The 22,897-nt window shown below is 38.2% G+C and overlaps 1 protein-coding gene across 3 annotated transcripts in view; it reads left to right on the top strand.

Moving 5' to 3' along the window:
* The first annotated feature begins 6 nt into the window (after positions 1-6).
* The window catches only part of EPS15 (epidermal growth factor receptor pathway substrate 15), a 160,685-nt gene continuing 137,794 nt past the window's right edge, over positions 7-22,897 (top strand). For all 3 annotated transcript variants that reach the window (XM_024739268.1, XM_024739269.1, XM_024739267.1), the window contains exon 1: positions 7-90. In XM_024739268.1, coding sequence (XP_024595036.1) covers positions 58-90 — 33 coding nt within the window. In that variant the 5' untranslated portion in view covers positions 7-57. The remainder of the gene's footprint in view (positions 91-22,897) is intronic.

Raw genomic sequence — 22,897 nt, 5'->3', positions numbered from 1 at the left:
GCCCCGAGCCCCCGTCAGCCAGTCCTTCCTTCCCCTCCCGTGCATGATGGAAACACCATGGCTGCGGCGGCCCAGCTCTCTCTGACACAGGTAACGCCACCCGCCAGTCCGCCTGGCTCGGACGGCCGGTGTCCCCGGCCCCCTCCCCCACCGTCCTATGGTTCACCGACCTGGGCAGTTTCTCTCTGCCCCTGGCGGGGCGGCCGATACTGAGAGCGAGCGCGCGCGCGTGTGAGTGTGTGTGTGTGTGTGTGTGAGTGAGAGAGAGTGTGAGTGTGACTGGGGGAGGACGCCATCCCGAGGCGGCAGCTCAGCCGCGGCAGCCGCGACCCCGCCCCGGCCGGTCGGCGCCGCAGCCCCGCCCCACGCGGCGCCCTCTCCTCCGGACCCCGCCGTGCCCCCCGACCCGCTTGGTGTGTGCCCGCTCCTCTCACTCCAGTTCTGCTTCACCCACCCAGGAAGTTTCCTCCTTCCAGGCCAGAAGCACCCAGGTGAGCTCCTGTTGAGCTCTCGCGGATCAGCCTCATCCTCGGGTCAGCCCTTGTCCCACACGAGGCTCGCCCTCGGGACAGGCAGAGTCACCTTCCTGAGCCAGGCGCTCAGGGTCGCCTCCAAGCCAGTCTTTCCTCTCTAAACCGGCCTTTTCCCAGTGGAGTCCGACGAAAACCCTTCTCCAACAGTTTTCTCCAGTCAGCCTCTCTTCCACATAAGTTTCATTCTACCAGAGCGCGTACTTACCTTGCTAGCCCCTTCCTGGATTCAGCCTCTTCTCCTCCTGATCAGGTTTCCTGCTGGGTCAGATCCCCCTATTCAGTCTTTTCCTCCTTAGTTCTGCTACCACTCCTACCCGGTGGGCTCCCTGTCGCTGTCCAAGCGGAAAACAGGGTAACATCCTTGAACAGGTGTGATGGTCCCACCAGTCTTGGTGCTGGGAAGGACGTAAGAGGTCACGTGTACTGGGGGAATCTTCACCAAAACCTGTTCTCAGGGTCTTTTCTCTTGCCATTCTGCTTCCTTCAGAGTCAGTCCTCGTGCTTCCCAGAAAACCGCTCAGCATCCCTCTGGGAGCCTTGTTCCTCGCTCTCTGTAAAGAAAGCCAATTGTAATCTTCCTGTGGTGTCCTGAATGGTGAGGGGGATGTGCACCTGTCAGTCCCTTCCTGCTTTTTTGACCAGATCTCACCCCAACCTCACCTTCTCAGCCTGTTCTCTGCAGAGCTGGTGGCCATGGACTTCTCCGTTGGGGCCCACCTCAGCCTTCCTGCCTGCACTGTAGTAGTATCTCCCCGCCACCTTGTAGTCTCCTTGGCCTGGATTTGTCAGGGCATCTAAGGCAGAACACTGGGATAGGCTATACATTGGGGCGGGAGAGTTTCCTGTGTTGGGATCAAGAGACTTTGGGGGTCTTTTGCCTAGCATTTGAGGATAGAGATACTGAGTGAAAAATGTTCTCCACAGGAACCAGGAATCACGTTAATAACTTGTGCCTCCGGTAAGATAACTAACTTCAGCTTGGAGGAATTTTCAGCTTCATAAGTGAAGTCTGTTTCTTTTCCAGTTAATTTGGTGTTGCTTATCCTATTTTGACAAGCAGATATTGGGGAAGAGTACTTGGAAAATGGTGATTTAATCTTGGTAGCGAATCTCTTTGGAAGGGTCCTCCTGAAAACTCAGATTCGGGGAATGGCAACATTGACTTTTGGGTGTTCACTTTTTAATAGTCTAGTTAGTGATACGCATTAAGCAAGATCCTCTTGGCAGGCTGTTGCTCTCTGGCTCTGTTGTCCAATTCCAGCGGGAGTTCTCCCCTCTTGAAGATTTTGTTCCCCTGAGGACTTCTATAGATTTGCTTCTTAGTTGTGTGCATACTTTATTCTCTCCCTGGGTAAGACCATGTTTTCAGTTTCTATTTACTATCATCTCTGGATATTTTCTTCAGGCTCTGTCAATTTTATAGACAGTTAAATAATTTAAATATGTTCTTGTGGTTATATATTTAAATATTAACACCTACACAAAGTAAATACTGAATCAGGAGTATTATCCTTCATTGTTTTACATGTAAGAGAACAAACACTGATGGTTCATTTATATTGAATAGCCAAATAAGTCAATTTAGAATACTTTGATTTTAAGACATTAAGAGGCAATAAGGTATATTGTAAAGGCACAGGAAAAAGAAACTTCCCAAGTGTTAATATACCCTAATGTGTCTCCTTGTTATTTAAAAACTTTGCTGATTTGTGTTTTTTAATTTAATTTTTTAACTGCTTGAGGCAAATAAACTGAGATAACAGTGCACCCTGGTTTCACATTCATTATTGATTTGTTTATGTCACCATCACCCCCCTGCCCCAACACACATCTAGACATAGCTATACTCAAGTGAGATCCTCCAGGGCAGGGACATCTTTCAACTCATCTGTTTCCCTCAGTGCCCATCTGGAAGAAAGTGATTAATAACTGTTTGTCTTATGAATGGCTGAAAATTCTAAAGGGTTGTATGACAGTTACAAAGATTAAACTGATGCTGAAGTTAGTTTCTGCCTCTGATCATAAGATGATAATGGTTTTGGAGTAGGTTCATTCATTCAACCAATGTTTGTTCAGTACCTTTTATGTGCTATGTACTGTACTGGGATTGTCTTGTATATAATTTTTTGCCTTTATCAACTAAGCAAAACTGACAGTTGGGGGAAAAACACCTGAAAAATATTTTAATTTACTCTTTCCTTCCTCTTTCTCCTGCCTGCCAACCAACCGTCCAGTTCCCCAACCAACAAAATAAATTATGTAAATTATCATGGTCTAGCTTCTAGACAGGATAGACTATTAGAATAATGAAATGTTAGTTTCATTCCCAGCTCTTCCAGGAGCTAACTGTATGGCATTAAGTCTCCAGGCCTCAGTTTTCTTAGTTTTAATATTCATTAAACAAATATGTACTGACCATTAATTATGTACTAGGAATTATTCTAGGTGCTGAGGATATACTGATGAACAAACTAGATGGCAGTTCTTGGAGCTTGGAGACAAAAAAAAAAACATGGAGCTTCCATTCTAGTTGGAGAGTTTGAATTAGCTGATCTAAGGACCTTTCCAAAGAACATTGTTTTTATAGATCATATTCTATGATTTGGAAATCTAGTGGTGACTTTCCTATGGTACTTTAGTGCTATATAGCCTTAGTGGGTTTTTTTTAATAAATTTATTTACTTATTTGTTTATGGCTGCGTTGGGTCTTGGTTGCTGCATGCAGGCTTCCTCTAGTTGCAGCAAGCGGGGGCTATTCTTAGTTTCAGTGCGTGGGCTTCTCATTGTAGTAGCTTTTCTTGCTGTGCAGCAGGGGCTCTAGGTGCGTGGGCTTCAGTAGTTGTGGCTCACGGGCTTAGTTGCTTCGCAGTATGTGGGATCTTCCCGGCCCAGGGATTGAACCCGTGTCCCCTGCATTGGCAGGCGGATTCTTAACCACTGCACCAGCAGGGAAGTCCAGCCTTAGTGTTTTTTAATTTTAGCTTTCTTCGCTGGGTATTCTATTCTTGTCAATAAGAAGTAAAACTTGAGTGAGAAAGCTCTTGTGATTTTTGCTTATGGTGGTAGATTACAAAAAGATATTAATGCTTCCTCTTTTTAAACTTTGCTGATTGCCCATTTCTTCCTTAAGGCTGTATCTCTAATAATAATGATAATAATACTATTAGCTTCCCTTTGGGTGTTACTGTATGCCAAGAATTTTACTTCACTTAACCTAACACTCCATTTTACAAATGAGGGAAATAATTTGCATAAATTAGTAAGTGATCTAAGATTTGAACCAAAGTCTGTACGACTTCAAAATCTGTCCACTGTACTTCTCTGTGTACTACATGCTTGGCATATCCATTGCTCCCTTGTATTTTTTATTCTTTTTTTCCAGTGTTTGCCTTGTTTTCCTAATTAGGTACTAAACTTCTTGAGTATGGAAGCATTATATTTTGCCTCTGAATCTCCAGTACCTTTCATGGCTTCTTGACAGTACAATTGTGGGCGTACAAGTACTGCTCTTGATGATGAGGAAGGTTTTATTTTATTGAAAGATGGCATAATATGAGTATTTTAAATAATCATCTATCAGTTCAGCTTTATGCTGAAGTTTTCTTGTTTTAATTTAGCAAGGATTCTTTTTTTTAATAATAAAAAAGCCTTTAGAATGGGACTTAATTAAAACAGTCTTAATATTTGATCAAAACAATACATGCTATAAGGATACTTTTTTTTAATGCTTTTTTTAAATTGCAAGAGTGATAAAACTGCATTACAGAAAATTTGGAAATTGGAGGGAAAAAATCTCCCATAATTTCAGTTTTTGGTGTTTATTTTCAATTTCATTAAAGTAGACAGTATGTGTTAATATGGGTATCACCTTTGCAGTCTGGTTTAACAGTTATGATGGTAAATACAGGGCAGAGTGTGAAAATTATAACATGTTCTCAGAAGCAGAAAAGGAGTATTTATTCAACATGACATATCATTTGAGTTCCTACTATGGGAAAGGCACAATAATGATATTTTTCTTTTTTGCCTGCAGTTACAGTCCAGTATATTCAGGAAATCTTTGTTTCCTTGAGCAGTATTTAACAGTTTTCAAAAATGGCTTGGAATGTTCAGCATTTGGGAGGAGCTGTCACAGTTAAAATTAATTAGGAACAGTTGGTTTGTCCAATAGAGTGTATTCTTTTTTTTTCCACTCTATTTGCAGACAGAACAATGATAACAGACTAACATGTAGTAGAAAAAGATTGAGCATCTTTATTTAGTGACGAATCATAGTTCTAATCCCCTGTCTCACTAATAGTCTAATTTAAGGTCTCAATCTAAGGTGTTTTACTTGCTCTTCAAGGAATTTTAAACACAGTTATATGCTTCTTTGTTTTGTGAATTTTGGACTTAATAAAACTGGAACTCTGGAAACCAAAATCAGTAAAATGGCTTAAGCGAGAGAAGGGATGGGAGAGGGAGGTATGTAGGGAGGGAGGGGGGAAAAAGATCCATTGATAGAGGTCTGGGTAATTTAGAGAATTGGTAGAAATAAATGAAAAATTAATCTAGGCAGAGTTCGTTAGGCAAACCCATATACTAAAATTTCATTTTAAAGTAGTGGAAGTCTCATCAACAAGATAAAATATTATGTCTTCATTAAAAATTTTTATTAGTCTGAGGGATGTTGTAATTTGAATGCTGTATTACAGTACAATGGAAACATTTTATTTAGACAAATAATCTAATTCACTTAAGCATCATAGAAAAAAGACTGGAAGAAAAAAACACCAAGATTTTATGATAGCATGGTTATAATTTTTACTTACCTTCTTTTCAACAGTGAGCATGTATTTCTTCTGTAATCAGCCAACTTAGCATTTCTGTGTGACAAGTTTTTTGAAAATTCACCCTTTTAAATTGAAATCAATAACTATATGTAATATTGATATCAACTATACTTCAATTAAAAAAATAAATAGCTATATGTTAAGTAAAACTTTGTGTTCTAAGATGGCATCTATATTCACATTTCATCTTAAACATTCCCGTCTTTGGGTTTAGAGAAATTGGCCAGAAGAACGATAAAAATTATTATTACAATTGGTTTGGAGAATTCAGTCAGAGGACTAATTTATAATTTTGTGTGCTGCTTTATAATTTACGAAGCATTTTATGCTCTCTCATTTGATCTTCACAATAATCAGTAAGGTAGACTATTATTATCATTATTTCAAACTAGAGAATAGTCAGGCTCAGAATTTTGACTTAGGTTTATGCTGGCTGTCTTACTTACCGACTGTAAAACTTATGTTAAAAAAAAATTCAGGGCTTCTCTGGTGGCACAGTGATTGAGAGTCCGCCTGCCGATGCAGGGGACATGGGTTCGTGCCCCGGTCTGGGAAGATCCCACATGCCGCAGAGTGGCTGGGCCCGTGAGCCGTGGCCGCTGAGCCTGCGCGTCTGGAGCCTGTGCTCCGCAACGGGAGAGGCCACAGCAGTGAGAGGCCCGCGTACCGTGCAAAAAAAAAAAAGAAAAAAAAAAATTCACACATACTAGTGAAAGTCTCCATCCTGCTCTTGGACTTCAATCCCATTCCACGAGGCAGTCATTCTTGATGTTTCTTGTGTGTATTTCCAGCAATAGTCTGTGATGTAGATGCAAAAAAAAAAAAAAACATATATATATATACACACACACACATATATGCACAAACACACACATGTATAAGATATGCTATATATATAGTGTGAGTGTATGTATATTTCTTCTGAATAAGCTGCATATTTTGTGGGTTATTATTATTTAGTGTAATTATCTAGGAGATTGTTCTATACGAGCACATACAGATTTCCCTCATTATCTCCAACACTTGAGAATATTCCTTTATATGAATATACTGTAATTTATTTAACTAGCCACCTAACGATGGACTTTTATATTGTTTGTGATCTTTTGTTGTTACCAACAGTGCTGCAGTGAATATTCTTTTATACATCTTTGTGTACATGTGTATGTACATTAAGTTTTAGTAGGTATAATTTGGGGCCAAAGGATATTTTTAATTTGGAAAGATACTGCCAGTTTACATTCAGAAAGCTTATACCATCAACAGTGTTTGTGCCTTTTCCCCATCAACATGGTATATTATCAAGTTTTGGTCATTGTTAACCTGGTATATAATAATGATGTTTGTTGAAAGTTGGCCTCATGCACTGTGCTTCCCTATCACATAAATGTGAGCTTTTTAATATTTTGTACAAAAGTAAGATAGAAGTGAGATACAAGAAACTTTGTGATATAAATAATGCTTTAATAATTGCAAGTGCAATTAAAAAATAATGGTTGGTACTACAAAGCTACAGTAATCAAAGCAGTATGGTACTGGCACAAAAACAGACACATAGATCAATGGAACAGAATAGAGAGCCCAGAAATAAACCCATGCACTTATGGTCAGTTAACCTATGACAAAGGAGGCAAGAATATACAATGGAGAAAAGACAATCTCTTCAGTAAATGGTGCTGGGAAAACTGGACATCTACATATAAAAGAATGAAATTAGAGCATTCTCTAACACCGTATACAAAAATAAACTCAAATGGATTAAAGACCTAAATGTAAGATGTAAAACCATAAAACTACTAGAAGAAAACATAGGCAGGACATTCTTTGACATAAATTGTAGCAACATTTTTTTGGATCTGTTTCCTAAAGCAAAGGAAATAAAAGCAAAAATAAACAAATGGACCTAATTAAACATAAAGCTTTTGCACAGCAAAGGAAACCATCAACAAAACAAAAAGACAACCTACTGAGTGGGAGAAAATATTTGCAAATGATATGACTGATAAGGAGTTTATATCCAACATATATAGATAGCTCATAACTCAACATCAAAAAAACAACCGGGGCTTCCCTGGTGGGGCAGTGGTTGAGAGTCCGCCTGCCGATGCAGGGGATGCAGGGGACACGGGTTCGTGCCCCGGTCTGGGAGGATCCCACATGCTGCGGAGCAGCTGGGCCCGTGAGCCATGGCCGCTGAGCCTGCATGTCCGGAGGCTGTGCTCCGCAATGGGGGAGGCCACAACAGTGAGAGGCCCGCATACCGCAATAAAACAAAACAAAACAAAACAACCTGATTAGAAAGTGGACAGAAGAACTGAATAGGCATTTTTGCAAAGAGGACATGCAGATGACCAACAGGCACATGAAAATATACTCAACATTGCTAATCATAAGGGACAATGCAAACCAAAACCATAATGAGATATCACACACCTGTCAGAATGACTGTCATAGAAAAGAACACAAATAACAAATGTTGGTGCGGATGTGGAGAAAAGGGAACCTCCATACACTGTTGGATGTAAATTGATGTAGCCACTGTGAAAAACAGTATGGAGGTTTCTCAAAAAATTCAAAATAGAACTACCATGTAACCCACCAATTCCATTCCTGGGTATATGTCCAGAAAAACACAAGAACACTAATTTGAAAATATACATGCACCCCAATGTTCATAGCAACATTATTTACAATTGTCAAGATATGGAAGCAACCTGTGTCTATCAACAGGTGACTGGATAAAAAAATGTGGTATGTATATATATACAATGGAAATATTACTCAGCCATAAAAAAGAATGAAATTTTGCCATTTGTAGCAACATGGATGAACTTGGAGGGTATTATGCTAAGTGAAATAAATCAGACAGAGAACAACAAATACTGTATGATAGCACTTATATGTGGAGTCTAAAAAATACAACAAGCTAGTGAATATAACAAAAAGAAGCAGTCACAGATATAAAGAAGAAACTAGTGGTTCCATGAGGAGAGGGAAAGGGGAGGGGCGATATAGTGGTAGGGGATTAAGAGGTACAAAATATTATGTATAAAATAAGCTACAAGGATATATTGTACAACATGGGGAATATAGCCAGTATTTCATAGTAACTATAAATGGGGTGTAACCTTTAAAACTGTGAATCACTATATTGTACAATTGTAACTGATATTGTACATCAAGAACGCTTCAGTTTAAAAAAAGAAAAAATAAGGTTGGAGCTCTTATAAAAACTTGTTTTTACGCAGTACAACTATGCAAAGAAAAGTAAGCCTCACTTCCTCTTTAGATTGGGAATTTTGTAATGGGGATTTAACAGGACCAGGAGTTTCCCCTCTGAAATAATCAGGCTGCTTATTTCTTGTTATGTCTTCAGTAAAAATTTGGCCAAGAACATACTTTTGGGGAGAAAACTTCTATATTATAATACTTTTTTTTTTAAGATCATGGCTTCTCAACCTTGGCACTGTTGACATTTTGGGCCAGATAATTCTTTTGTGTGGAGGGCTGTCCTGTGCATTGTGGGGTGTTTTGCAGCGTCCTTATCCACAAGATGCTAGTAGCATTCTTCCCAGCTGGGGCCATCAAAATATTTCCAGACATTGCCAGATATTTTCTGGGGCACAAAATTGCCCCAAGTTGAGAATCACTGATTTAAATATACTTTTTAAAGTTAGTGGTCCACTAAGGCATTTGGGAATTACAGAAATATGTGCTTTCTTGGGATAGGGACAGAGGGAATAGTTTATCTTCATATTTTAATTTTTAAACCTGCCATGAGCCATGAATGACTAATTGTGCATGGATATTGAGCTTAAAAAAATGATAAGACAACTGAAAATTGTGAACTTAATTTTATGTGTGATTTCTCTGCCTTTCTTAGTGTGGTCTTATTTTAGTTGTGGAACAATTCTATCTAGTGGGCTAAATATTAATGCAAAGATCCTGGAAGGAAAACATTCTTATGCCACTATTGAGAAGGAAGAGGACTGATGTTATGTAAACTACTAAGCGGTAGGTACTTTTAGGTGATTTACATATATTATTTCACTTAATATTCACAGGCTTTCTACGAGTAGGGATTAATCTGCATTACTTACTCAGGGTTGTGTTGTAAGTGGTAGATTTGAGATTTGAACCTGGGCACATCTGTTCTAAAGCACATTTGCTGCTTCCTGTAAACAGCCATTGACAATATTTCAGACAAATATAGGGATAAAAATGAACATTCACATGATATTACATTCCTCTATTGTTATGTAAAAGGAGCAAATTACTCAGTGGGATCTGTGTGTCAGTGTGTGTGTGAGTGTGTGTGTGTGTGTGTGTGTGTGTGTGTGTGTGTGAGAGAGAGACAGAGACAGAGAAGAGGTCAGTTTGGGGATAATAATAATTAACACATATTGAGAACTTATGATTTGTCAGGCACTGTTTTCAATAATCTTTACAACCTGTTAATCAGATCATCATTATTATTGTTTTATAAAAAGAGAAAACTTAGGCACACAGGTGAAGTAACTTGTTCAAGGTCAAGCTACTGCTAAGTGGTAGAGCCAGGGTTATAACCTAGGTAGTGTAAACAACTTATATAAATTGAACGAGTCTGTATTTCTGAGGGCAAAATAGCTCTGACAGAACTAATTAATGGTACCATTCCTTGGTTATCACTGAACATATGTTCTAGGCTGCAACATCTTATGTGAAAATCAACTTTTCATTGCATAGACCACATCTCTAGAAAGTGACTGTTGTACCAAGTTATAGTGGAGGGTTTTTGTAGACATGATAGAAAGTAGTTTTACATTTTGCTACCTCTAGGAATTTTTTTTTTTTTTTTACGGTACCCGGGCCTCTCACTGTTGTGGCCTCTCCCGTTGTGGAGCACAGGCTCCGGACGCGCAGGCTCAGCGGCCATGGCTCACGGGCCCAGCCGCTCCACGGCATGTGGGATCTTCCCGGACCGGGGCACGAACCTGTGTCCCCTGCATCGGCAGGCAGACTCTCAACCACTGCGCCACCAGGGAAGCCCCTACCTCTAGGAATTTATTGCTTATGAAAACCTAAGCTTATTTAGGTTAGTATACGTCACGCCAGTATTTACATTTAAGCTAATAGTCTCTTGGACATGGTAGTTTGGACTTGGAGTTCCTTCAGTATCATACTAATAAAGATCATACTGTGTATCAGAGAAAATTTTCCCTGTAAAAATAGTTTTTTACAAACTATTTTACTAAGTAAAATAGAACTGCTAGGTCTGGGGATTTCTGGTGTTCCAGATATGAAAAATTGTTGAAAAAATGGGAGTCTCAGGCTTTGCAGTCAGAATGTCTTAGGTTTCAATCTTTTGTTTGATTGTGTAACAAGTTTCTTAGCCTCTTTCTTTTTTTACCTATAAAATGGCAAATAAACTTAACCTGCAGGATTTGTTGTGAAGAATATGTGAAATGTTTATTAATGTCTTGGATCAGTTTAAATGGTAGCAGCTATTAACAACAACAACTACTACTACTACTACGATCACTAGCCAAATGTTTATAATAGCTAGATTTTAGTTATTTATAGGGCTGTTAATTTTTATGAAATGTTACACTTAATTAAAATTTTCATAACTCACTGATACCAAGGATTATTGGTAACTTCATTCCATCTTGTATTCACTAGGTACAACACAGTTACATCATTATGCATATACTAAAAATATGAAGCTTACATGCATTAAAAGTGCTTCCATTATTGCTGGTCCACCCTCTTTTATTTCAGAAAACATTTACTGAATGCCTCCTGTGTCCCCACTGTGTTAGGTCTTGGACATACAAAGAGAGTAAGACCTAGGTTCATGCACTGAAGTACCTTTTAGTCTTTTAGGGAGATAAACACTGACTCTGGGGTGATGAGTACTATGATACAGGATGATAGAAGAAAGGCACTTGGGTGCTGTGGAGTATCCTGATTTATGATGAAACTTTTTGTGGTAATTTAGTTTTTAATTTTTTCAGTGTTTTACAGTGTCCAAGATTGCTACTGTGGATGACATTTATTTATTTACTTATTTGGCTCCACTGGGTCTTAGTTGCGGCATGCAGGATCTAGTTCCCAGACCAGGGATCAAACCCGGGCCCCCTGCATTGGGAGCGAGGAGACTCAACCACTGGACCACCAGGGAAGTCCCAGCATTTTAAATTGTACTTAAAAGGATAACATAAAACCATAGGAATATTTGATTCAAGTCAAATTGTATTTTGGTGCATCAGGTCCACATTGGCGAAATATCATGTCCATTTTCTTATAATTTATTCTCTTTTTCTTTGTAATAAAGCAAGCATTTTTAACCTAGAGCACAAGACATTAGGAAGGGATTTCAAGGATAGGCTGAAACGATCTTTGACATGCTCTAAAATAGTATGTAAAATAATAAGAGTATCATGATTTTTTATAGTGGGGAGGACACTAGACTTAGTACAAGACAAACCTGGATTTGAATTCTCCCTCTGCCACTTGTACTCTCTCTGGGTGACCATGGCAAGTCACTTAAACTCTCTGACTTCCTTTTCCTTATCTATGATGTATATACATTGTTGGAATGTAAGAAACATTAAGTAAATAGCAGTGCTGTTATTATTATTGGTACTTATATACAGAATTCATATGAATATTATTAAAAATTTTTTTTATTTCCAAAATTCTTCACTCATTAAAAAAACTTGTAGGGCTTCCCTGGTGGCACAGTGGTTGAGTGTCTGCCTGCTGATGCAGGGGACATGGGTTCGTGCCCCAGTCTGGGAAGATCCCACATGCCGCGGAGCGGCTAGGCCCGTGAGCCATGGCCGCTGAGCCTGTGCATCCGGAGCCTGTGCTCCGCAACGGGAGAGGCCACAGCAGTGAGAGGCCTGCATACCGCAAAAACAAAACAAAACAAAACTAAAAACAAACAAACAAAAAAAACTTGTAACATGCAGAAGTATAGCAAGGAAAGCATGGATCACCATCCACCCCATTCTTTAAATTTTTGGTTTTTTCTTTACATTTTTTTCTCTTTACATGTTTTTTTTAAACATTGTTGTAACCTCTCTCTTGCATTCTCTCTGTCTCTGTCTCACACACATACACACACACATACATACATATATACACATATGTATAGCTTTGTATTTTATTTTTTTTAACTTAACATATAGGTGTTTTCTTTCTATGTGGTCTTCATAGCATCGTTTTTGTTTGTTTTTTTTCCATCTTTACTGGAGTATAATCGCTTTACAATGTTGTGTTAGTTTCTGCTGTACAACAAAGTGAATCAGCTGTATACATATATCCCCATATGCCCTCACTCTTGAGCCTCCCTCCCACCCTCCCTATCCCACCTCTCTAGGTCATCACAAAGCATTGAGCTGATCTCCCTGTGCATAGCATCTTTTTAATGTCTTTAGAATATATTCATTGATTGGATGTTTTATAGTTAGTCAAGCCCTAATGACTACAGATCATTTATATATCAATTATAATGAATGCTGTTGCAAATAACCTTTGATATGCCATTTGCTGAATTCTTTTTTGTAGAGTTATAAATGGTATTGACCATAATTGAGTTATTTTTCTGTGTATACCTTTGAATTTTGAGGTTAAACTTGAGTGATTTTCATTTAGTTTATAAGATCTTGAATGGCAAAGCAGACAGCAGCAGTAATTTACTCAAGAGCAATAATCTCAAAAAACTACTGTGAAGGAATTAAGTTGAGTATATTTAATTTGGCTGCAAAGACCATTTAAAGATTATAAAGTTCACTTAGCATGGGAAATTGGCATTGTAAGTTGTGAGCCTGAAGAAGATTGGATGATTTCAGTTTGCATACCTCTTTTTTTGCAGGCTAGGTTGCTTTCATTCTTAGTCTGCTCTCTACATTCTGTTCTTTGCTTTTGTTTTTTTCTGGCACACTTTTAGGCAGGGTCATGTAAGATCTGGGGGTAGATGGGACCATCTGGCACTTTAGAACAGTTCAGAAACTTAACTCTGTTGATTGTACTTTGAGCTAAACTTAACTGAGATGTCCTGGTTTGTCTCTGTGCTTGGCAGTTTTTTTCTTTTATACCCTCATAGCTTTTTTTTTTTTTTTTTGTGATTCGTGGGCCTCTCACTGTTGTGGCCTCTCCCGCCACGGAGCACAGGCTCCGTATGCTCAGGCTCAGCGACCATGGTTTACGGGCCCAGCCGCTCTGCGGCATGTGGGATCTTCCTGGACCGGGGCCCGAACCCGTGTCCCCTGCATCGGCAGGCGGACTCCCAAGCACTGCGCCACCAGGGAAGCCCCCTCATATCTTTTTACAGCTACCTTCTTTCTTATTTTAGTACAGACATTTTACGAGTACTAGTGTTTACAGATTGAGGTAAACAAGACTTATTTTCCTTTAACCTAACCAAAAAAAGTAATTATCTTTTGAACTATATCTGCATTTAGAAATATGAGCCATATCAAGTACTTTTATTTTATTTATTTTTTTAATACTTTAAAAATGTATTTTAATTTATTTTTGGTTGCGTTGGGTCTTGGTTGCTGCGCGTGGGCTTTCTCTAGTTGTGGTGAGCGGGGGCTACTCTTCATTGTGCTGCACGGGCTTATTGCGGTAGCTTCTTTTGTTGCGGAGCACGGGCTCTGGGCACGCGGGCTTCAGTAGTTGCAGCATGCAGGCTCAGTAGTTTTGGCTTGCAGGCTCTAGAGCACAGGCTCAGTAGTTGTGATGCACGGGCTTAGTTGCTCCGCAGCACGTGGGATCTTCCTGGACCAAGGCTCGAACCCGTGTCCCCTGTATTGGCAGGCGGATTCTTAACCACTGTGCCACTAGGGAAGCCCCAGTCCTCAAGTAATTTTAATAAAAGTACTAGAGGTACTGAATTTATAAAATGTTTAAAAATTGTTTAGTTGTTAAGAGATGTTCTTTGAGCTTCCTGCCCTATTATTTCATTCTTTTTATTTTTTCTTTGGCTGCATTGGGTCTTCGTTGCTGAGCGTGGGCTTCCTCTAGTTGCGGAGAGTGGGAGCTACTCTTCATTGCGGTGCACGGGCTTCTCGTTGTGGTGGCTTCTCTTGTGGCAGAGCGTGGGCTCTAGGTGCGCAGGCTTAAGTAGTTGTGGTACACGGGCTCAGTAGTTGAGTCACGCGGGCCCTGGAGTGCGTGGGCTTCAGTAGTTGTGGTGCGTGGGCTCAGTAGTTGTGGCTCACAGGCTTTAGAGCACAGGCTCAGTGTTGTGGCTCATGGGCTTAGTTGCTCTGTGGCATGTGGGATCTTCCCGGACCAGGGATCGAACCCCTGTCCCCTGCATTGGCAGGCGGATTCTTAACCACTGCGCTACCAGGGAAGTCCTATTTCTTTAAAATTTAAAAAAAAGTCACTTTTTAAACAGCCATATTGATGTACGATTCACATATTATACAATTTATCCATTTAAAATGTACAATTCAGTGGTTTTTAGTCTGTTTATAGTCGTGTGCAGCCATCACCATGGTCAATATTAGAGCATTTGTATCACGTGAAAAAGTAATCTCTTACCCTTTAGGTATCATCCCTTCTCCTCCATGCTTCCCCCAGCCCTAAGCAATCACTAATCTACTTTCTGTCTCAATAGATTTTCCTATTCTGGACTTTGTATGAATGTAATCACATAATACGTGGACTCTTGTTGCTGGATTCTTTCACTTAACATGTTTTTGAAGTTTATCCAAGTGTAACAAGTATCAGTACTTCATTGCTTTTTATGGCCGAATAATACTCAGTTTTATGGTTAAACCACATTTTGTTTATCCATTGATGGGCATTTAGGTTGTTTCCACCTTTTGGCTATTATAAATAATCCTGCTATAAACATTCATGTATAAGTTTTTGTGTGGATACGTGTTTTCATTTCTGCTGGATATATCAGGTCATGTAGTAACTCTGTGTTTAATTGCTTGAGGAACTGACAGACTATTTCCAAAGCAGCTGTACCATTTTGTATTCCCACCAGCAGTGTGTGAGGATGAGGATTTCTCCACATCCTCTCAAATAATTGTTACTATCTGATTGTTCAATTCTGGCCATCCTAGTGGGTGTGAAATAGAATCTCATTGTGGTTTTGATTTGCATTTCCTTGATGACGAATGATGTCCAGCACCTTTTCATATGCTTGTCAGCCATTTGTGTATCTCCTCTGGAAAAATGTCCATTCTCATCCTTTGCCCATTGTTTGTCTTTTTATTATTGAGTTGTGAGAGTTCTTTATATATTCTAGATAAAAGTTCCTAATGAGATAGGTGATGTGCAAATATTTTCTCCCATTCTGTGGATTGTTTTTTTGCTCTCTTGATAATGTCCTTTGATGTACAAAACTTCAAAATTTATGACCCCAAGTTATTTGTTTCTCTTTTGTTACTTGTGCTTTTTGTGTGATATTTAAGAATCCCTTGGCAAATCTCAAGTCATGAAGATTTATCCCTATGTTTTCTTCTAAGGGTTTTATAAATTTAGCTTTTACACTTGGGTCTTTGATCTGTTTTAAGTTAATTTTTGTATATGATGTAAGGTAATACATTCTTTTGCATGGATATACGATTGTCACAGCACCATTTATTGAAAAGACTATTCTTTCCACATTGAATGATCTTTTAAAAATCATTTGGCCATAGATGCATGAGTTTATTTCTGGACTCTTAATTCTATAACGTTGATCTGTATGTCTCTCCATGTGTAGTATAGCACTGTCTTGATTACAGTTGCTTTATAGTAAGTTTTGAAATTGGAAAGTACTAGTCCTTTAACTTTGTTTTTCTTTTTCATGAATGTTTGGCTATTCCATGTTTCTTGCAATTCCTTATGAATTTTAGAATCAGCTTGCCAGTTTCTACAAAGAAGTCATTTGGAATTCTCATAGAGATTGCACTGACTTTGTGATTAGTGGGAGTAATGCTATCTTAACAATGTTAAGTCTTCTGACCCATGAACATGGGATTTTTTTCCATTTATATATATAATTTTGTTCAACAATGTCTTGTACTTTTAAGAGTATGAGTTTTGTACTTCTTTGTTAAATTTATTCTTAAATATTTTGTTCTTTTTGACTTATTCTTATTTGAACGGAATTGATTTCTTAATTGCATTTTTACATTGTATATTACAAGTATATAAAAATACAAATAATCTTTGTATATTACCTTTGTATTTTGCAACTTTCCTGAACTTATTTGTTAGTTCTAATAGTTTTTTAGTAGATTCCTTGGGAATTTTTATATATTAGAGCATGTCATCTGTGAATAGAGATAGTTTTACCTCCTCTTTTCCAATCTGGGTGCCTTTTATTTCTTGTTCTTGTCTAATTTCCCTGGCTAGAACCTCCAGTACGATGTTGCATCGAAGTGTCGAGAGTGAACATTATTGTCTTGTTCCTGACCTTTGGGAGAAAGCATACGTGTGTGTGTGTGTGTGTGTGTGTGTGTGTGTGTGTGTGTGTGTGTATTTATTTATTTATTTTATTTTATTTTTATTATTTTTTTTGCGGTACGCGGGCCTCTCACTGTTGTGGCCTCTCCCGCCGCGGAGCACAGGCTCCGGGCGCACAGGCCCAGCAGCCATGGCCCACGGGTCCAGCCGCTTCGCGGCACGCGGGATCCCCCCGGACCGGGGCGTGAACCCGTGTCCCCTGCATCAGCAGGCAGACTCTCAACCACTGTGCCACCAGGGAAGCCCTTGTTTATTTATTTTTTCAGTACTTTGAAGGTGCCTAGTTCAGCCATTGATTGTTTAGGAAATCTAGTATTATTTGAAAGGGGTTTAATTCACATTTTGGTTATGTAGCTCAGGGTTTCTTGAGAGTGGTCCTGTACTATCAGTGTCACCTGAGAACTTCTTAGAAATGTAAATTCTTAGACCTCAGCCCAGTCCTATTCTGAATCAGAATCAGAAGTGCAAGGGATGACAAATTACTTAGCTTTTTGCATGGTAAATGTGGTTCATATTTTAAAAAACTAATAATGCTACTAATGAGTAATACATATAGGGTTTTAAATATATGAAGCATGTAATATTCACAAAGACTGCTTATAGTAGGTATTCCCTCCCTCCTTCCCTTACTTCCATGGAAACAACCCAGAGAGGTTGTCAGTTTCCTATGTTTTGGGGCAGTGGTTAAAAGAGTGAGCTCTGGCATTGTTCTGCATGGCTTGAAATTCTAGTTCTGCCGTTTGCTAGCTGTGTGAATTTGGGCAAGTCATTTAATCTCTTTGTGTTTAAGAGTCTTCATATGTAAGGTGTAAGAGTGTCCATAGAATTGTGAAAGTTAGATGAGATAATACAAGTGCTGAGAATAGTGCCTGGTCCATAGTAAGTCCTTAATAAATATAAATATTTGCAATTACAATTATTATTGGTTAAGAGCACCCAGCCATGGTCCATTTGTCATAACTTTCTGCTATATGTTTCTTGCTGTACCTGAAATTCATTCCTTTCCTTTGCTTCATTCATTTGACAAATACTCAGTACCTACTATCTGCAAAGCACTGGTGTCCGTATTATGACATTACATAGTGAGCAAGACAAGTCACTGGCCCCATGGGTTAATGTTTCTAGTCAGGGAGACCAATAGAAACAAATAGATAATAAATATGTCAGATAGTGATAAGAGCTAGGAAGAACAATAGAACAGGATTAGGGAAGAGAGTGCCATAAGGTGGCACTTTAGATAGGGTGGTCAGAAAGGCCTCTCTGAGGATGTTATATTTGATCAGAGATCTGAATGAAATAAGAAGTGAGACATATGAATGAATATCTGTGGGGATGTTCCAGGTAGAGGGAACAGCAAGTACAAGAGCCTTGAGATAGGAGTGCTCTTTGCAGTTGCTTGACTGGTTCCTTTATGATTTAGTTTAGGTGTCACTTGTAAGTGACTTCCTCAGCTTTTTCTTAGTTTGTTATGAAGTAATTCAGACATGACTTTTCTTCATATGTCTCCCTTGGGTGTCACTGATGCCATAGCAACTGTGTTTGCTCCCTCTTGATGTACTTATTACAATGAATTGTTACTGTCTTTTTTTCCCGCTGGACTGAGTTCTCAATGTCAGGGATGATGGTTTCTTATTGATACTAATTTTATTATTCCCAGTATCTAGGCATATAGATGTACAATAGATGTCTAAGTGAATGAGTAATGAATGAACAACAAATTTCTTGCCTTCTTATTTCCTCAGTATATTTCTCTCTGTACTTGTTTCTGCCTGGTAATAATGATAGTAAGTACAATTTATTTGAACACTTTTTTGTTTGTCTGGCAGTCAGCTTTTAGTGCATCAAATACATGTTTGTATTTAGCCATTGTGTTATAATTTCTCTCTTTTTTTCCTCTATCTTAAGACTAAGGTCCAGGAGGGCAAAGAAGTTGTTCTGTTTGTTCATCTCTGTATCAGAAGCGTCTAGTATAGTAACATATCAGCAATTGTTTGAATGAGTGATATGTTAGTATGCTAATACATTGAGTCTTCTACTGAATCACGTAGACTATATAGCATAAACCATATTTGTATAATAGTCCAGTAGACCCTGAACTAGGAGCTTTAAGCAAAATAGATCATATTAGATATTCTTAACCCTCCTAACTGCTTTCCCTCAGCAGCACCAATGTTCATGTAAGTGCTCCAAATAGAGTTACATTTTCTCAACTAGAAATTGAGACATATGGTCCAATAATTATACAGAATACTTGAAATTCAGACTGGATGAGTATTTTTTTAAATGTATCTTTATTGGAGTATAATTGCTTTACAATGTTGTGTTACTTTCTGCTGTACAAAAAAGTGAATCAGCTATATGCATACATATATCCCCATATTCCCTCACTCTTTAGCCTCCCCCCCACCCTCCCTATCCCACCCCTCTAGGAGGTCACAAAGCACCGAGCTGATCTCCCTGTGCCATGCAGCTGCTTCTCACTAGCTATCTGTTTTACGTTTGGTAGTGTATATATGTCAGTGCTCCTCTCTCACTACGTCCCAGCCTCCCTTTCCCCTGCTGTGTCTTCAAGTCTGTTCTCAATGTCTGCATCTTTATTCCTGCCCTACCACTAGGTTCATCAGTAGCATTTTTCTAGATTCCATATATATGTGTTAGCATACAGTATTTGTTTTTCTCTTTCTGACTTACTTCACTCTGTATGACAGACTCTAGGTCCATCCACTTCACTACAAATAACTCAATTTCGTTCCGTTTCATGGCGGAGTAATATTCCATCGTATATATGTGCCACATCTTCTTTATCCATTCATCTGTCAGTGGACATTTAGGTTGTTTCCATGTCCTGGCTATTGTAGATTGTGCTGCAGTGAACATTGTGGTACATGTCTCTTTTTAAATTATGGTTTTCTCAGGGTACATGCCCAGTAGTGGGATTGCTGGGTCATATGGTAGTTCTATTTTTAGTTTTTTTAAAGAATCTCCATACTGTTCTCCATCGTGGCTGTATCAATTTACATTCCCACCAACAGTGCAGGAGGGTTCCCTTTTCTCCACACCCTCTCCAGCATTTATTGTTTCTAGATTTTTTGATGATGGCCATTCTGACCATGTATGATACCTCAGTGTGGTTTTGATTTGCATTTCTCTAATGATTAGTGATGTTGAGCATCTTTTCAAGTGTTGGTTGGCCATATGTATGTCTTCTTTGGAGAAATGTCTATTTAGGTCTTCTGCCCATTTTTGGATTGGGTTGTTTGTTTTTTTGATGTTGAGCTGCATGAGCTGCTTGTATATTTTGGAGATTAATCCTTTGTCAGTTGCTTTGTTTGCAAATATTTTCTCCCATTCTGAGGGTTGTCTTTTCATCTAGTTTATGGTTTTCTTTGTTGTGTAAAAGGTTTTAAGTTTCCTTAGGTCCCATTTGTTTATTTTTGTTTTTATTTCCATTTCTCTAGGAGGTGGGTCAAAAAGGATCTTGCTGTGATTTATGTCATAGCGTGTTCTGCCTGTTTTCCTCTAAGAGTTTTATAGTGTCTGGCCTTACATTTAGGTCTTTAACGGACTGGATGAGTATTATCTCCGTACGCATGTGCTAAAATTATCCCTTCTTCCAATTCCACTGTAGAAATTCTTGTTCCTACTATCTTTCAGATAGACGTTAAGCAATTGCAGATTCTGGTCGAGGTAATTCTCTACGGAGTCTGCATGAATGATTAGTAGACAACCCCCAGAGCAGTATTTAAAAGAGGAGTTTGCTAAGTAGGCCAAATAACAGATTGGTGGAATGTGTATAGGTGAAGGTAACACACTGCTAGTATTTTACTAAACTATGGATTGAAACGCAGCAGATCTTTTCACATTATGTTATAGGTAAGCTGACAGTATTTTTCAGTCAAAGGTTCAATTTGGCTGAAAAAAAATGCTTTGTATTTCCTGACTTTTCAGTTTATTTCCAGGAAAAGACAATGAAACACTTGCAAAGATGGTTCATCATATGAAAGTCGGTCAATACACCACTTTAATAGAGTGAAGGAAAAAATTGTGATTATCTTTATGCAGAAAATGCATTGACAAAATTCAGCACCCTTTCATGATTAAAGTATTCAGTTAACTAGAAATAGAAGGGAACTTCCTCAACATGATAAAGTTCATGTATGAAAAACCCACAGCTAGCATCATACTGAACGGTGAAAGATTAAAACCTTTTCCCCTATGATCAGGAGCAAGATGAGGATGCCTGCTTTTTCCACTTCTTTTCAACATAGTAGAGGAAGTTCTAGCCAGAGCAGTTAGGCAAGAAAAAGAAACAAAAGGCATTCAAATTAGAAAGGGAGAAGTAAAATTATTTGTTTGTCAATAACATGATTAAAAAAAATTATTGTGGTAAATAACATGAGATCTACCCCCTTAACAAAATTTTAGGTGTATAGTACAGTGTTGTTAACTATAACCGCAGTGTTGTATAGCAGATCTCTGGAACATGGATTCTTTGATAACCCAATATTAATTCTTTTGGATAAACACCAAGAAGTGGGATTGATGGATCATATGGCAGTTCTATTTTTAATTTTTTGAGGAGCCTCCATACTGTTATGTTTTTTTATATGAAGAAAATCTTAAAGATTCCACAAACGCACTTTTAGATCTGACAAACAAACTTAGCAAAGTTGCAGAATACAAAATCAACACATAGCCGTATTTTTATACACTAGAAGTAAACAATTCAGAAAGGAAATTAAGAAAACAATTCCATTTATAGTACCATCAAAACGAATAAAATACTTAAGAATAAATTTAACCAAGGAGGGAGAAAGGCTTATACAATGAAAACTGCAAAACATTGCTTTGACTTAATGTTTAATTAAGAGGGAAAATGGTGGGTAAATGTGTGCAATAGTGATACTACAGGGAAAATGGTGGATAAATGTATGCAATTGTGGGTTAATAATAAAAAATTATTCTATTAAATTATCTTTATTTTGATATTAAGTTGTGTTAAATAGAAGGTGGTCCTTACAACTAAAGGTGTTTTAGAATTGGAAAATATGGTAATACCTCTCTGTTACGGAGGTTCAGATGATACAATACATATGAAAGATGCTAGTAAAATGATGGTAAAGGTAAAAACATTGATAATAAAGGCAACAAACCTAAGAATTAAGAGCAAAAGTCCTGCAATCAGACTTCTTGGATTTGAATGCTGGTGCCAACTCTTAAATAGGTATGGGAATTTGAGTCAGCTACTCAACTTGTTGATGTCTCATTTTCCTCATCTGTAAAATGGATATAATAGTATGTGCCTTGTCAGGATAAATGGACTCAATGGGTAAAGTGGTTAAGACTAGTACCTGGTGTATAGGAAATGCTCAAAAAGGATTCAATATATGTTATTTACTATGAAGCTGTAAAATGATGACGTTTATGTATATATGATTTTAAAATGTAGTGTATTTAAGTTCATAATTTATAATTTAACTTGCCTTTTTTAAAAGCAGCATTTCATTACTGATTCTTTTGTGTCTCTTGGAACTCCATTAACTGTGAAAATTTTCTTTGTCTCATTTGTGCAAAGCTTATATTTTTTCCCTATCTAATCTATTCTTCATTTGTCTGTATTAAATTTCAGCATGTTTGTTTACCTTCAGCTAGCACAGGTCAACTTAACTAATCATATTATTAGTTCTGGCCTATTAATCATCCCGCTCAATTTGGTGTCAACAGTAATCTCTGAGGGTTTGCCCTCTCATATTATGTAAGTTATTACATTGATGAAAATTCTTTTTACCAAATTCTTTTCTGTTTTGGAAGGGAGAAATGGAACAACTAATAAACATGGAAAAAAATGTTTTCTCAATTCATTTTAAGAAATTGATTTATTTAGGAAATGGTGTTTACTTCAAATTATACTTGAGATAAAAAAGGTTGTGTGGATATATTTTTGAAAATGTTAGGTCTATAATATGAAAAGAATTGAAATAGCAAACATTTCTGTTGGTTTATATTCTTTGGTTGGGTCTATATGGCTCCAAGTACCAGTCAAGAAGTATAAAACTCACTTTATCATCC

The sequence above is a fragment of the Neophocaena asiaeorientalis genome, unplaced genomic scaffold (assembly GCF_003031525.2).
Source record: "Neophocaena asiaeorientalis asiaeorientalis breed wild unplaced genomic scaffold, Neophocaena_asiaeorientalis_V1.1 scaffold138, whole genome shotgun sequence".
In the NCBI taxonomy this organism is placed as follows: Eukaryota; Metazoa; Chordata; class Mammalia; order Artiodactyla; family Phocoenidae; genus Neophocaena; species Neophocaena asiaeorientalis.
The sequence above is the reverse complement of the archived record's forward strand: the minus strand, read 5'-3'. Positions and strand labels throughout refer to the sequence as shown.